The sequence below is a fragment of the Aptenodytes patagonicus genome, chromosome 19 (genome assembly GCF_965638725.1).
Source record: "Aptenodytes patagonicus chromosome 19, bAptPat1.pri.cur, whole genome shotgun sequence".
NCBI lineage: Eukaryota > Metazoa > Chordata > Aves > Sphenisciformes > Spheniscidae > Aptenodytes > Aptenodytes patagonicus.
The window spans coordinates 3,720,156-3,735,199 of record NC_134967.1 but is presented as its reverse complement, the minus strand read 5'-3'; the positions used below and the strand labels follow the sequence as shown (position 1 = coordinate 3,735,199).

General features: G+C 48.5%; 1 protein-coding gene across 1 annotated transcript; it reads left to right on the top strand.

The window, feature by feature from the left end:
- The first annotated feature begins 396 nt into the window (after positions 1–396).
- DRAXIN (dorsal inhibitory axon guidance protein) lies at positions 397–14,325 on the top strand. The gene is made up of 7 exons (XM_076355973.1): positions 397–606; positions 7,222–7,703; positions 9,050–9,237; positions 9,815–9,926; positions 10,830–10,919; positions 11,159–11,248; positions 13,289–14,325. Exons 2-7 carry the CDS (start codon positions 7,244–7,246, stop codon positions 13,399–13,401), a joined length of 1,053 nt encoding a protein of 350 aa, XP_076212088.1. The 5' UTR covers positions 397–606; positions 7,222–7,243; the 3' UTR covers positions 13,402–14,325.
- The last annotated feature ends 719 nt before the right edge of the window (positions 14,326–15,044 follow it).

Below are 15,044 nucleotides of genomic sequence, written 5' to 3'. Positions count from 1 at the left end.
TGCAGGGAGCGGGGGACGCTGGTGCCCCGGCCCGGTTTCCCACCCCGTTACTGTAACGCGGGGGGGAGCCCCTGCGGGGAGCGGGGGCGCCGTGCCCGCCCCGCCCCGCCGTGCCGGTAAGCGGGGGCCACCCCGCCCGGGCCGGGCTGCCCCGCCTTTGTCTCCGTCCTTTGTCTGCCCCGGTCCCTGGCCGGGGCAGGGACGGCTCCTGCCGCCAGCCCCGCGGGAGCGCGCACCCTGCGCTCCCGCACCCCTCCTCCTCCTTCGCACCGGGCACCCCCGCATCATGCGCCCCTTGCATCCCCATGCACCCCCCTGCAGCACCCTCTGCACCCCCCGCGCCCAGCACACCCTGAGCCCCTCCGCCCCTCCCAACCCCACCTCCCCCCGCACCATGCACCCCAGTCCCCCGGGATTCCCGGCGTCCCCAGTTCCTCTCCACATTCCCCCACTGCCTTCCCCCTGTCTCCTCCTCCTCCTCCTCCTCCTCTCGGGTTTGAACACCCCTCTGCCCCCCCGGCAGACCTGCCTCCCCTCCCGCTGCATGCACAGCCGCTGCCCTGCCCTGCCTGCCGGGCTCAGCCCAGACCGAGGAGCTGCGGACAGGTAGGCAGTGCTGCCCGCATCGCGCTCACCCTGCACCCAGGTCGGGGTCGGGCCGCGGGGGGACCGGGGGGGGGTGCATGCTCCACCGAGCTGATTTCCCTTTGCTTTCGCAGGGATTGGGGAGGAGTGGGGGGCACCTTCCCACTTTCCGTGCGCCCCGGAGGAGACAAAGGCCGGGGGTGATGGGGGCCCCCAGTGCTGCCGCCGCCGGGACACCCTCGGTGCGCGGTGCCTCGGGTCGCGGCGGCATCGTTCAGTGGTGGGAGCCGAGCACAGAGCCTGGACAGCGCCGGTGCCGGTGCGCGGTGCCTTCAGCCAGCCCTATTGTCACCCGTGCCGGGGAGCAGGCTCCAGGTTCTCCCGCTCCCGCCGCAGTTCTGTCACCCGGCTCGCCCTCGGCGCGATGTGCAGTGCCGTGGACCTTGCAGGGGTGTGCAGCGTGGGCTTTGGGGCTTGCTCCCCACCACCCTACTGCAAGTCCCTGCTACTTCAGGGACTACTGCAAGCTCCCTCCCTAGACGGCTCTCCCCTTCCCTGGAAGCAAAGTCACCTCGGACAGAGGCATCGGCCCTCTCGCAGGTAGCTGCTGAGCCCCTCGCGCACCCCAGGGGTACGTCCCGGCTTTGAGCCAGAGCTGCTGTGGAAAGTGGCCGAGGGGCGAAGGAAGCTTTTCCCACCGAGTCATTGTGTTTGCAAAGCCGTGCGCTGCCACGCACCGAGCCCCTGAGTACCCACGGGTTATTCTCTGCTCCTCCTCTGCTGATAGAAGTGAGATCTCATTTCTGAATTAAATCAATTTGGCACCAGTTAATGGCTTATTACAGCCAGTAATTCATCATGTAGGATTTAAGTGACATTTATCCAATTCACACCTGAAGTCTTCCGTCAGCCAGAGGGTTTAATGGAAATGGTTTTGTATTCCCATCTCCTCTCCCTTGCAGAAGGCGGCATTAATCCTACACATTTTGGTTCAAAGTGAGAATGACATGCAAGTTAAAATGTTGAAAGGACACCCTAACTGTTCTGCCAGTCGGGACACATCCACTTCTCCCTCCAGTGAAGGTCGGGCCAAATCTGCCCCCATTCTTCCCTGTCACACTGGCAGGTGCTTTCCAGCCGGGTGACCAATGACCTTTGCTATTGATTGTGTCTCATTTGTCACTAGGCATTGTGCATTAAACTGGAGAGTCTTCTCTGCTGTGCTGACAGCAAGCGACTATATCTTGGATGCTAATCTCAGACTCATTGCTATTTTAATCTCATTATTGGGTAGAGTAGACTCTGTTTGATAGCAGGTTGCGTATGATGGCTGTGTCAGCCACTCCATGAAGTCTCAGAGGGAAGCAGAGCAGAGGGTACTGCATATTCATTCACGTGCCCCTCTTCCACTTCAATACAGTGACTTGCTGAGCTGCTCTGTCCCTGGAGGATGTTGTTGCTGCACCCTCCCTGCTCGTGCACGGACACTGAGAGCAGTGAAGCTCTCTGTGCAGGTCAGGGTAGGCACAGGAGAAAGGGTGGCACGGCTGTGGCTGAAGGCACGAGGCACGTAGTGACTTGAAGGATTTGCAGGGTGTCCAGTGTTCATCAGAGCTGGAGCTTAGCAGTGACTTAGTGACAAGTACAAAACTGCCAGCTTACTCACAAGTCTGGCCTGCAGGAGAGGGTATTTCCCGGGTTGCGCTCTGTGAACAAGCCACTTCTGTCCTCAGTGGTTAGGAGGGCAGGGCGCAGTCTGTCAGCCAGAGCTGCCCAGTGAAGGGAAGGGATTGCCTGGGCCAGCGGGTCAGCAAAAACAGAGTCCCAGTTCCAGCCCTTCAACTAATGTTGAGTGGTCACTGGATATGAGCTGCCCCAGGAAGATGCTTTGTGGAGGCACAGGGGTAACTACAGCTACTAGTCAACCCCCTGCAAGCCTGAATCTCTATGTCCTGTCTCTTGTGCCACTAGTGCAATTAATGTATTAGTGAATTTGACCCTTTCTACAGTGGAGTGCTGTTTGGTGATGGCAGAAAGTGAGAGAAAACAACACAAGCAAAAGGAAAGCAGATGTTTCAAAGGGGGTTGGTGGGATTCAAGTAGCTTAGCCTCAATATCTGCAGAGGGGAAATCTCTCACACCAAACACAGTCATGAAGGACAAGGAAACTGTAGAGTCAGATAAATATGAAAGGCAAGGTATGGAGGAAAGGTGACGATGGATACAGGAAACCTAAGGAGGAGGGCAGCTCCAAAGAGGGACCCAAAAGGACTGGAGATCTGTGAGCAGGGGACTGCTGCTCTGTCATCCCAAGGATGTCTGGGCCAGCAGCAAAAAAAATATTCTTTACAAAGTGAGTGTGCAAGAAATGTTGGAGAGAAGAAAGGAGAAGGGTGCATATAAGATTACCTGTCTGCTTTTGGGGACCCTAGAAAGCTGGGAGAGATCTTTTTGAAATAGGAAGGTCTCTTGGCAGGTTGTATATGAAGCTTCCCCGCATTTGCCGCCAGAAACTGAAAAACAGATGGAAAGAGACCCAGCAGGGAAGTGAAATCTCATTTATCTGCACAATGCCATCCTCCTGGCTCCAGCCAGCTCTCTGCATGTCAGCTACCATAGAGCCTACCCCATCCATTCTGCTCCAGGCCTTCCCAAGCCCATCCATCACCCTATGGCTTCCTATTTACAGGGAGCCTGGCACACAAAGCTGGGTTTATTGTCTATCATCCCTGCCACACATGTACATACACACAACACCCATGTAGATGCACATACACTTTGTCTATTGCTGCCGCTTGGGATTGTCTGGAGTCCAGGAAATCTTTACGCACTCCTGCCAAAGTCTGAGCTTATCAGAGCCAAAGAGAAATCTGGCCCAGAGTACGTGCTTGGGTTTAGCTTGGTTCAGCCCTTGAGCATACAAACTGCATCATTTGTGGTCTGGGGTGATAAAGGATCTTGATATTCTCTATTTCTCAGTTCAAAAGTTTTGTTCCTCTTAGCTGTGACATGAAGAACATATGTGAAAAGTTAAAGCTAGGACCATCACATATCATGCTTTAAGTCAGATATGCGAATGAACGTAGATGATCTGATGTTCCTGCTTTGTCAAATACAAAACAAATACAGCAGGGGCAGTTTAAGAGCCTATTTCCCCACCAAGGTGACATAGCTGTATTTATAGGGGGAAAACATGCCTGAGTTTCTGTGTACCTACTCAGTCCATGGCTGCCTTGAAGGATTACAAACAGAGAGCAGAGAAATAGCAATTGTATCAGTGAGTCCAGATAAAGAGACTGCCCACAGGGAAAGTTACTCAAGATGCAAATCAACCCCTAATTTCCTTCCAGGGTTGTGAGCATCTACTACTAACCCAAAATGGATCAGAAATAGTGGCTGAGAGACAGCACTGCAACTCATTCATCAGCCCTGAGCCTGCACCCTGGGTAGTTCTAAGGCCTTATCTTTGCTTTACACATTTTCTTGTTAGTAGGCAGATTTGCTACCTCAAGAGGCAGGTGGCTCATAATCCTGAGAGTATATAAAGAAAGTGCAAGCCATTGGGTGAAGTAAGGAGGATGTAGGTCTGGTGTTGTGAAGAACTACTGGGCAGCTTAACTTGGCAAGTACTTTAGCTATTTCCTTTATTAATATAGAAACTCTAAGAAGAGGATGAGTTCTGGACTTGTAACGTGTATTTGTTTTAGAGCAATTTAGGAAAGGTATCTCCTTACAAGACCAGACTTCTTTCTGCCTGGCATATGTCTCGGGGCAGAATTTCACCCTTTGCAGAAAAGGTGCATCAGCAGTGTGAGAACATTGCTGCCACCTACATCAACAAGGCAGGGGCTAGCACGGACTTCTTTTGTGGACTGTGGTCCTGACAGAGGAGAAGGTGTAGTTTACTTTGGTGCTCAGATATTGAGGAACCTGAGCACCGAGGAGAAGTAGGGATGCTGTTGTGTTTTCTAGCTGCCTTTTGGAAGCGTGAATTTTACAGCTTCTGTAGGGTAAGAAAAATGGAGAAGGTAGGAAGAGGTTTCTGAAGTTGAAGATAGATTAGGGCATGGAAAAAAGTGGTTAAGAGAAGGCTGGGACTTCTGTGCCTCTAGCACAGCAGCGTTGCATTAACCCAAGGTACCAAAACTTGTCCATGCACTGTTTTGGTTTGGCAAACAGCTCAGACCTCCCCTGACAATAGTGCAGTACAGGTATTTATCTGTATTATTAATGCTAGATTCCCAGTAACACAGCATGTTAGCCTGCCCTCTCAGCCAGCGCAGAGATGAGGCAACACATGTGCTCTAGCTGCACTTTCATCCTGTGTCATGCCAACAAGACAGCTGGGCAGCTTAAATAAATGCCCCCTACACTTTGAAGCAGACCTTCTGTTTAACTGCCCTGCAGCATTTAGCTGCTTTCTAGCTCCTGCTGAAAACCAGAATCCGCAGCTAATGTGTCTGTCAGGTTCACCATCAAAGGGCCCATGTCTGTGTGAGTGAGATTGGAGACACCTGCCTCGCATTCTCTTTGCACTTGTTCTCTCCTCTTGGCATTTTGCCTACAGATGAAAAGGTAAGATGCTGTTTCCAGCTCTTTGAGTTGTTCTGAGTGATGTCTTGATCCAGCTGGTCTGCTCTGGTTCTTACAGAGAAAATCCTAGGAAAAAACAAAACGCCGTGGATGCAGAGCTTGGGGTTTGCTTGGTTGCTATTTGTTCCATTGGTTTTGAAGGAGGACTTCAAGTGCTTTGTTAATAGATTTAGCTGTTGGTCTGGTTTTCCTTTGTCCCAGGTAGCTGCCAATAAAATACTTTTTCATAGTGTTATGCCTTCAGCAAATGAACTAGCCAGCACCTCCCAAATCAGTCCTCAAGTAGCAGTTTGTTGTCCTTTGTGGCCAGTAGAAAGACCCGCTTTTCAGACACTGCATTAAAGAGAAGGCCCCCGTGCTTCCTACCTCTTTCCAGGGGAGGTCTGAACTGCAAATTTGCTCCCAGACTCTGAGCAATAACAGAGGTGAACCTTGGAAAGGCTGAATCAGCTGGTGAATGAGTGAGCAGGCTTTTCAGTTAAGAGGATGAAGACATCTCCTTCTAAATTCCCCAGATGCTCCACGAGGCTGGGGCTGCTATGATGGCAGAGGTTTCACTGACTCAAAACATTTCACATCTGTCTCATAGGTTGAAAGAAAAGAGGAAAGGAAGAACCAAGGCCATTCTTAGGGTGTCTTCTGTCAGCTCCACAAAAAGGCACTGAGATTGGCCTCAAAGGATGTTACCTGCTGCCCTTCACAGGTGACAATGGCTGGTCAAGCAGCAAAGCACCTGGAGGAGGGAGTACAAGCCATTGTAATTATGCAGCAAAGTGGTTCACCTAGTGAACAGACAGATGGACATCAGGTGCAGCTGGGGGCTGGGGTGCAGGAAAGATGGGGAGGAGGGTGAGTGAAGAGCTGTGGCTGTAACTTTGTGACAGTATTTCTCAAATGTAAGCATAGGCCTGGCTTTCTGACCGTGTCAGTGTCACAGGGAACTCCGGCTTTAAGCATGCCTTCATGCTGCCCAGATTGACAGGGACAGTCTGGGAAAGCTACCCCAAAGTGAAAGGCTGCACTGGAAATGCTGAAAATCCCTTTCCCCTTTTTGTTGGAAAGGACAGAGAATTACTTAATTGGAGAAATCTCCGACTTGTGCAATGTCCCAAAGCCATGTCTCACAAACACAAGGATGAAGGAAGACCCTCAAAAATATTACAGTGAAGCAGAATGAATGAGAATAGTCTGCAGCCATTGTGCTGAGGGACTCGGTCTCAGTGTTCTTTGGACATAAATTACCCTCCCAGTGACAGCCTCACCTGGTGGGGTGAGGTGAAGTGACCTGTGCAGGGTCAAGGAGGGAAAGTGGGACAAACTAGAGAAAACTCCGTCTGCCTCCCTGCCCCTTGATCTTTAGAGCAGCATCCCCTGCTTTGCTGACAGCAGCAGATTTGTTTCTTTGCTACGCTGTGAGGTATCAGCACAAAATGTCCAGTGTTTTTTCTTCCCTTGACCAGTTTCAGCCACCCTGAAGCAGTATTTGTGTGCATGCGCATGTGTCTCTGTCTTGAGCTGCTCAGGGCTGTTGCTGGTCCTGCGAGGCCACCATCTGCCTCCAGTTCTGTTCATCTTGACATCTTCATTGCAAGGAAACCAGCTGTGAGGAGAGGCCAGTGCCAGCCAGGCCCAGGATGCCAACCTGGCAGCAAACAGCCCTAGCCAGACAGCTGGTGCTGCGCAGGCGGCTCAGGAGCTGTGGCCTGCAGGAGCCAGCCTCCCCAGCCCCTCAGATGATAGGCTGTGAATGGGAGGGTAGGGGGACTAGTCAGGAATCAAAGGGAAATGTCCTACTGATTGATGGCCCTCATTTGCACATGAAACTGGGACCTCTCAGCCCTGCAGGCCCTGCACGTGTGTCTCAGCTGCTGTAACTGGGGCTGGGAGAGGAGGAGGTAACCAAGGAGGGAAAAAAAGCACTTCCAGCTCTGGACACCGTAACTGTTTTCATCTAAGTGTCCTAGGTCTGAATCTTGCTTGCCTTTGCAGTTCCTAGAAGTTGGTTGCTTATTTTTTCTTCTTTTTTTTTTTTTTTAATTGTAGGTGAGGCAGAGCACCCAGGATTATGGCAACTCCTTCCACCTTCTTCTCTCCTTTCCTTTTCCTGTGCGTGCTGGTTCTTTCTGACATCAGTCTCGCAGTCTCCCTGGACCCTGGCACAAAGCTCAAAAATGTCCCAGAGAACAACAACCATCTTCAAAACCAAGAGAAGTGGCTGCAGCAGCCCAGAAGTGGGCACCACCACAAGCATGGCTTGGCCAAGAAGGAGAGGGTCCATGCCATGCCTTCTAGAGCGCGGCCAGCTGGGGAAGAGGCCCTCAGAATGGGTAGCGGAGCTCCAGCTGTGGAAGAGCTGGCTGCAGAGGGACAGCCAGCAGCCCTGAAACAGAATAAGGATGTGTTCCTGGGTTTTGAGTTCCCATATCCTGAAAGGGAGAACCAGTCCCCTGGGTCTGAGAGAGGAAAGAAGCAGAACCGAGAGCATCGGCGACACAGCCGCAGGGACAGGCTGAAACACCACAGAGGTATTTGAGCTCCAAGGGAAGCTGAAGCTGTTGGGTCACTTAAAATGAGTGTCACTTGTGTGAGGGCAAGAAGATGCAGCTGTGGTTGAGCCACATGGGTGTGTGGAGGGTGTGGGATGTGTGCCTGCTCCGGGGAGAAATCTGCCAAACAAAAGAGGCACAAGAAAAAAGGGGAACTCCCGAACCAGAGGTTTTTACTGCTGGCTGCAATTTTGTGAAAATGACCTGGTTTGCCTTACAGGGGGAGCTCTGAAAGTTCCTAGGACTTGAGGGGTTGTTTTGGGGTGGCCCGCTTTGTTTTTTTTCTTTTTTAGCAAATGGTTCAATTTATGAACAAACATGTCCAAGCCATGTTTAATCTTTCCACTGACTTTGAAACATGATCAGAACTAGAAATAGTACAAAACCCCTACTTTGCTTGAAGATCAGTTTCTTCTCATCAGAGCTTGTATTCTTCTATATTTATGCTGAACAACAAAAAATACAAATTTTGCATATGTGAAATTGCACTAATTACTTTAAAATGTTGCTTGTTTTTGACTGGGACTGCTTTCCTTTGCAGGTCAAGTTGTGGGTGTTTGTCTCTGTGGTATAGTATGGTCAGCGTGGTAAATCTTTAGTTCTATTAAAGCCAGGCAATTTGTGTCAATCTACACTATTTGACAACCTGGGTGTCAGTATCCCTGAGTTCCAGCTATCACTCCTCCCTGCGTCAGTAAGAAGAGCTCTATTGTTTTCTCAGGGGACTGACTAAACAACTCATGTGAAGCAATATAGAAGAGTATGCAACAAAGCTGGTTTGAAGCAATATTTGCAGACTACAAAACAGGCCTTGTTTCTTTGGTTTAACTTAAGGTCTGTATTTAAATTAATACTTAGGAAAAGCAGGGATCAGGCTGTGAAGATATTCTTATTTCAAGTTAGGTAGGTCCTGACGAGCTAAATTGAAATAACCCACTACTAAAATCAAATAAGAATGTGTTCACAGGTATTTGCAGCAGCTTAATCCATTGGTTTAAAAATGGTTAAACAGGTACATTTTGTACTCTTGAGACCAGAAGAAGAAATCCTTTGCTTCTTAAGCAAGAGACAGACATATCTTCAAGAAGGCGTGATTATGTATGACTTCAGTGTGTAAAAAAGCAAGGTGCATATACTCTGGACCTGATCTATCACTTTAATTTAATAGCACATCACTGTTTTACACTGGTCTAAACAGCAGCTCAGGGTGGTAGAACACTGGCCAGTGGCTGGATGAAATCTGAATTCCTTTGACTCAAATCTATGGCACACAGAGAGAAAAGGGATGAGAAAGCTAATGCTACTGCACCTGTTGCCCTCTGCAGGGAAGACTCCTGATGCTGGGCCAAGCTCCCTGTACAAGAAACCTGAAAGCTTTGAAGAACAGTTTCAAAACCTCCAGGCAGAGGAAGCTACAAGTCTGACTCCCACCATGCTTCTTATCACTGCACTGGAACTAGCTGTGTCCACAGAAGAGCCTCCTGTTCTTCCAGCCACATCACCACGGTCACAGGTAAAGAGACAAAGAGACAGCTGGTAACTGCACTGTACCTCTGATGCAGACAGAAATCTCCTGCAGATAAGGTCCAGTTTCCTTTTTCTTTTTTTTTTTTTATTTTTCAGTTAGAGGTAAGTGCTTGCTTAACACCAAAGCCCTCCATCAAAAGCAGCTCTCTGTCTTGGAGACATCTAAACACCTCTTCTTCATAAACAGTTCCTTTAGTTGCTTCTCTTCCCTGCCCTACCTCTCCCTTAGCTAGCCATCTTCATTCAGCTTCAAAGACCAGAGAGGCAGTAGGAGCACTTGGCTAGAGAGGCTGCATGTCCTAATGCTCCTTGCTTGCCTTTTATCCTCATGCAGAAGCAGTGGAAACTTCCCTCTTGGCTTCAGCTGCAACAAGGGAAAGCTCTTCCCTTTTGAAAATAAGATGCCAAGAATCCCCAGTGGACAAGACAGGGGTGGAGGCAGGGGTAGGGGGTGGGATCGTAAGGCCTTTTTAAGGTCTAAAAGCACCAGGAAAATTTGCAAAGGCTTCAGTGTCACTACAGAAGTGTAATCTGTTGTCTCTTTGGTTTCTTGTGGTTTGCAGGCCCGCCTCAGGCAAGATGGGGATGTGATGCCCACCCTAGATATGGCACTCTTTGACTGGACAGATTATGAGGATCTCAAACCAGAAATGTGGCCATCTGCTAAAAAGAAAGGTGCTAAACCTCCCTGTCCTCTTTCCCAAAAGTAATTCTGTAAGGCTTGTCCAATGGTTAGTGTTCACAGATGTGCTGAAGGGTGTGAGATCATAGTGCTGGGGTGTCCTGGTTTCAGCTGGGATAGAGTTAATTTCCTTCCTAGTAGCTGGTACAGTGCTGTGTTTTGGATTTAGGATGAGAATAATTTTGATAACACACCGATGTTTTAGCTGTTGCTGAGCAGTGCTTACACTAGTCGAGGACTTTTCAGCTTCCCATGCTCTACCGACTGAGAAGGCTGGAGGTGCACAAGAAGCTGGAGGGGGCACAGCCAGGACAGCTGACCCAAACTGGCCAAAGGACATTCCATACCATGGGACATCATGCTCAGTACATAAACTGGGGAAAGCTGGCCGGGGGGGCCACTGCTCGGGGACTGGCTGGGCATCAGTCGGTGGGTGGTGAGCAATTGCATTGTGCATCACTTGCTTTGTATATTTATTATTATTACTATTATTTATTATTATTATTCCAATTATTAAACTGTTTTTATCTCAACCGACGAGTTTTCTCACTTTTAGTCTCCGATTCTCTCCCCCATCCCACTGCAGGGTGGGGAGTGAGCGAGCGGCTGTGTGGTGCTCAGTTGCCGACTGAGGTTAAACCACAACATGGGGAAAGAGAGAAAAAGCATAATGCTGATTGTGTTTTGTGCTCAGTTTCAGAATGTTTCTCATTTTGGATGCATAGTTTGAGAGCAGAGGAAAAATGATAGCTGGAGGGTTGAGAAATAGGGAGGAGATTAGACTATGAAGGTTTAGAGTTCAAACTCTTGAAGTTTGAGGCTGTTTTTACCCTGGAACAGTCTCCAAAATAAAATTTTGCATGAAATTTTCTATGAACATTTGTTTTTTTCCATAGAGAAACGCCGCAGTAAGAGCCCCAACAGTGGAAATGAAACCGTGACGGCTGAAGGAGAGCCATGTGATCATCACCTTGACTGCCTCCCAGGTCAGGATCAGCTTGGTAGAGTCATTTCTCCAAACATGAGATTGTTTGAAATCCAGCCCAGGTTCTAATACAAGTATCCTGATTTTTAATACTGATAGAAAGTGGTATGCAGAGAGGAGGACTCTCTAGGCGTGTTGTGGGAACAGATGATGTCTGTACCATGGAGCTGTCATGGGTGTCAGCAGCCCTACAAGGAAGGGGATAAATGAGCTGTGCTGACCCTTGTTCCTGTGTTGCAGGCTCTTGCTGCGACTTACGTGAACACCTCTGCAAACCACACAATCGAGGCCTTAACAACAAATGTTACGATGACTGTATGTGCACTGAAGGTGAGTTCAGCTCTTTGCTCTCCTCTTCCCAGCTGGCTTCGTTGTGGGCTGCATTGGCTCAGAATAGTGGTTTATATGTGAAAATAGGAGCCAAGCTCTGCTGCTCTAAGCCTTTCCCTGCCACTAACTCACAATATGACCATCGAGTCATCCAGGATATCTTGTTTTCCCTCTTGAAAACAAAAATCCTGATACCTACAAACCTAACAGAAGAAGCCACAATATATTAACACTTCAATGGTGCTTTCAAGTATCACAGATTATAAAAACAGACTACTATCCTTGTTTTATATGACCTTATGCCTAATATGGCTTTCCTGAGTTAATTTCAATGGAACTTGTAGCAATTTAGTAGGTGTGGGCAGGACACAGACTTTTGTTTCTTAAAACTATTTCTGAAGAATCCACAGGAGCCCTTAATAGACAGTTGTGTTACGAAGATGTTGAAAGGCACTCTTCTAGTCTGAACATGTTCAGGATCAGCTCCAGGCACTGGGTCTTGTCTGCCAGAACAAAACTCTTGTTGCCAAATTTTGTGACCTGTGTTAGGTACCTGGTGACTTTGGCCAGGTCATTCACCTACTTTTTACCCAGTTAAACAGTCTGCTTTCCTGGAGTTCCAATGTTAAATGATAGTCTTTACCTTGGGTGTGTTGTGTAACACTTGAAGGTCCTCATCAGAGACTATGTTCTGATAGGTTAGCCTAGAAAAGCGTTTCTACAAGCCTAACAAGGGCTGCCCCCCAGCTCTGCTTTATACTTAAGCTAGTTATAAGTTGATGCCAAATGTGCATCCTCTGTAGCATTAAAAAGATCCCCAGAGATGTAGGGTCTAGATAAGATAGACAAGATGCTTAGAGAAGAGCAGAGCTCTGATCTTGTGCGCTCTCCTTCTGGGAGGCCAGACTGCCCTGGGGAGATTGGTAATGAGAGGCAGAAACCCAACTTCAAGGTAGCTGGTCTCAACATAGCCCAGGGACATGCACTCCAAAAGGCTCCTCAGTGACCTGTGACATCGGCTGGGTCTCCTGTGTGCAAGTACTCAAGGACAGTTTATGGGCTGTCTCATTATAAGAAGCTATAAATCCTTAGCCTCCCCCACTCTGGGGGTGCTGGCACTGTTGCTATCTGCTGCCTGCTCTGGAAGTAAAAAGAGTTGCAGTTTCTAGGATGATCAAATCAGCTCCTGCCATCTCCAGTGACCAGATCCTGGGCTACTGAAAATCAGGGCTTTCATGAGAATTATTTACACATAAGCTGTACCCTGTCTGGCCCAACTAGCTATGCATTCTGGTGTAACAAAGTCAGACAATAGACGCCAAAAGATAAATCTATCAGTGCCAGAAACCGATGAATTACCCTGACCGGAGGCTCCCATTGCCTTCCACTGCCATGGGAGAATATGTACTGGTGTTTTTTACAAATAAAATACCTTTTTTCCCCCCTTAGTATTCATCAACGCTATATCAGATAGCTTCCTTCAGACCCTGCACTTTGAGCATCCAAAACAGAGAAACTGAGGGAGATCAGCAGTGAGCTTTGGTTCAGACCTCCCAGTAATAACGCTTCAAAGTCTATTCCCTCCTCACCTGAAGCTTCAGGGAAATAAATAGCAAGGGGAGCTCCCTAGCCATTGCTGCTGCACATTAAGTCTATAGTAATTTCCCAATGGAGAGATCACTTAGACAGTAATGGGAAGTAATAGGGGGAAACCAAGCAGGGCTTCCATAAAATCACTGGAAACAATCAGAATAATTCATTGGTATTTCAAGAAGCCAGTGAAACCTTCTGCCTGAGCCAATGAATCCCAAACCAGAACAGTGAGCCAAACAGAATAGCAGGGCCCAGAAAGCAATATGCCCTGCCCATGTGAGGCGTTTCTCTGCCACCTCGTTTGACACAGCCCAGGCTTCCCAGCCCTGGGACTGTCCCCACTGCAGCAAGCTCTGTCATGAACTGAGGCCAAGAGCTAATTGTTTGATGTTACTGCTGTAGTGAGCCCTGGTCCCTCCTGCTCACTTATGCGTGTGTTTCCCACAGGGCTACGCTGTTACGCCAAATTCCACCGGAACCGAAGAGTGACCCGGAGGAAAGGGCGCTGCGTGGAGCCCGAATCGGCCAACGGAGAGCAGGGATCTTTCATTAATGTTTAGGAGGGTGGGAGCCCTGCCTGGATGGTCAGGAGCTGGGGTCAAACTGTTTATACCTAGCAATGGGAATTAGAGGAAAAAGTCAAGCAAATGACTGAAGCTGCAGGCTCTGAACATGCCAGGTTCCAACAAGACTGAAGCTCATGTTAATTATAAATAGAGTGGCTTCAGCCTTTTCCATACCAGGATTGCATTCCCCCTCCCTTCCCTCAGTGCATTCCTGCCACTGAGCTGGGTCCCCCTCTCCCAGTTAGTGAGAGATGATCATGACTACCATTCTGATGGTCCTGGCAGGAAAAGGCTCTGCAGTTTTATCTCCTCCTCTCAACAGAGGCAAGACATGAAAGATCCTTCAGATCAAAGGGGAGATAAGCTTAAACTTTACCCCTTAACTATTGCTTGAGAAGAAGGGTAGATCCTCCTTAAGGATCAGAGGTTCCTAGAGGATAGGAAGCTTGTAGCCTCCAGGCGGAATCAAAGATGGGAAACGGATCAGCAGGAAGCTGGCTGCCTAGGTGAGAGGGGACCCTCTGACAGAGCTCTTGCTCTCTCCCTTGTTCACTGCTACAGACAGATATTCCCTAGCTGTTACATACTACCACTTTCTACCTGTTTTCTTTGGGACCATGCAGTCCCACTCCTTCCTTCCTTCCTTCCTTCCTTCTTTCTTGCTTCCAGAGAACCACCTGGTTTCTGCAAGGATGTGGCAAGACATCCCAGCCTGCAGCTCTCACTCGTTTAGTTATCCTGCCAAGTCTGTAATTTTTAATGATTATTTTTAGGAGCTTTCTGGGGAAGTGATAGTTTTCCTAGTGAGCCAAAAGTAAAGTTTTTGGTAACAGGAGATAGGGACAGGCTGTTCCATTGTAGTATCCTGTGATGTTGCATGTGTGTTTCCATGATATGTAAATAAAGATATGATAGATATCCTTTGTGCAACTCTTCTGCTTCTTTGACTGCACCTAAGGATGTGGCAGGAGCCAGAAAGGCCTATAAGGGAGCTGGCCAGCAGTTAGCACTGCTGACTTCAGGTAATCACACAGAGCAATTGTGCCACTTGGTAGAAAAATTTCTCTACCCAAATTGGGGATCCAAGCTTCCCTGTATCCTCACTCAAATTGCAGCTAACAGTCAATTTCTGCCTGGTGTAGCCATCCAGATGTTTAAAACTTCTTTATATTACTATTTAGCTACTGACTTCAGTGATATATCGGAGCAACACAGGCTACCTGTGTTAAACAGGTGTAGTGTTAGTTGGTAAAGATGTTCTTTTCCACTGCTAACACCCCAGTACCCTGGCTTCTGGTGGGAGATAGTGCTGAGGCCTTTTAAATGTTAAATTCAAGAACCTGGAGATGTACAGCACTTTTTGTAGGAATAGAAATATTAATCCTGGTGCTGTGGTCAGAATCCTCTTTATACTGCTTCCCTAACCCCTCTGTGTTCCATTTAGGTAGGCAAACCTTCATTTTGCACTCCTGTTTCTGTTGTAGTGTCACTCTGCATTGTGTATTCACTCAAATGCTGCTAGCATAGTAATTTACATCTCTAATATGATGAGTGCCCAGTTTTCCTGGTTTTGGCTGGGATAGAGTTAATTTTCTTCCTAGTAGCTGGTACAGTGCTGTGTTTTGGATTTAGTATGA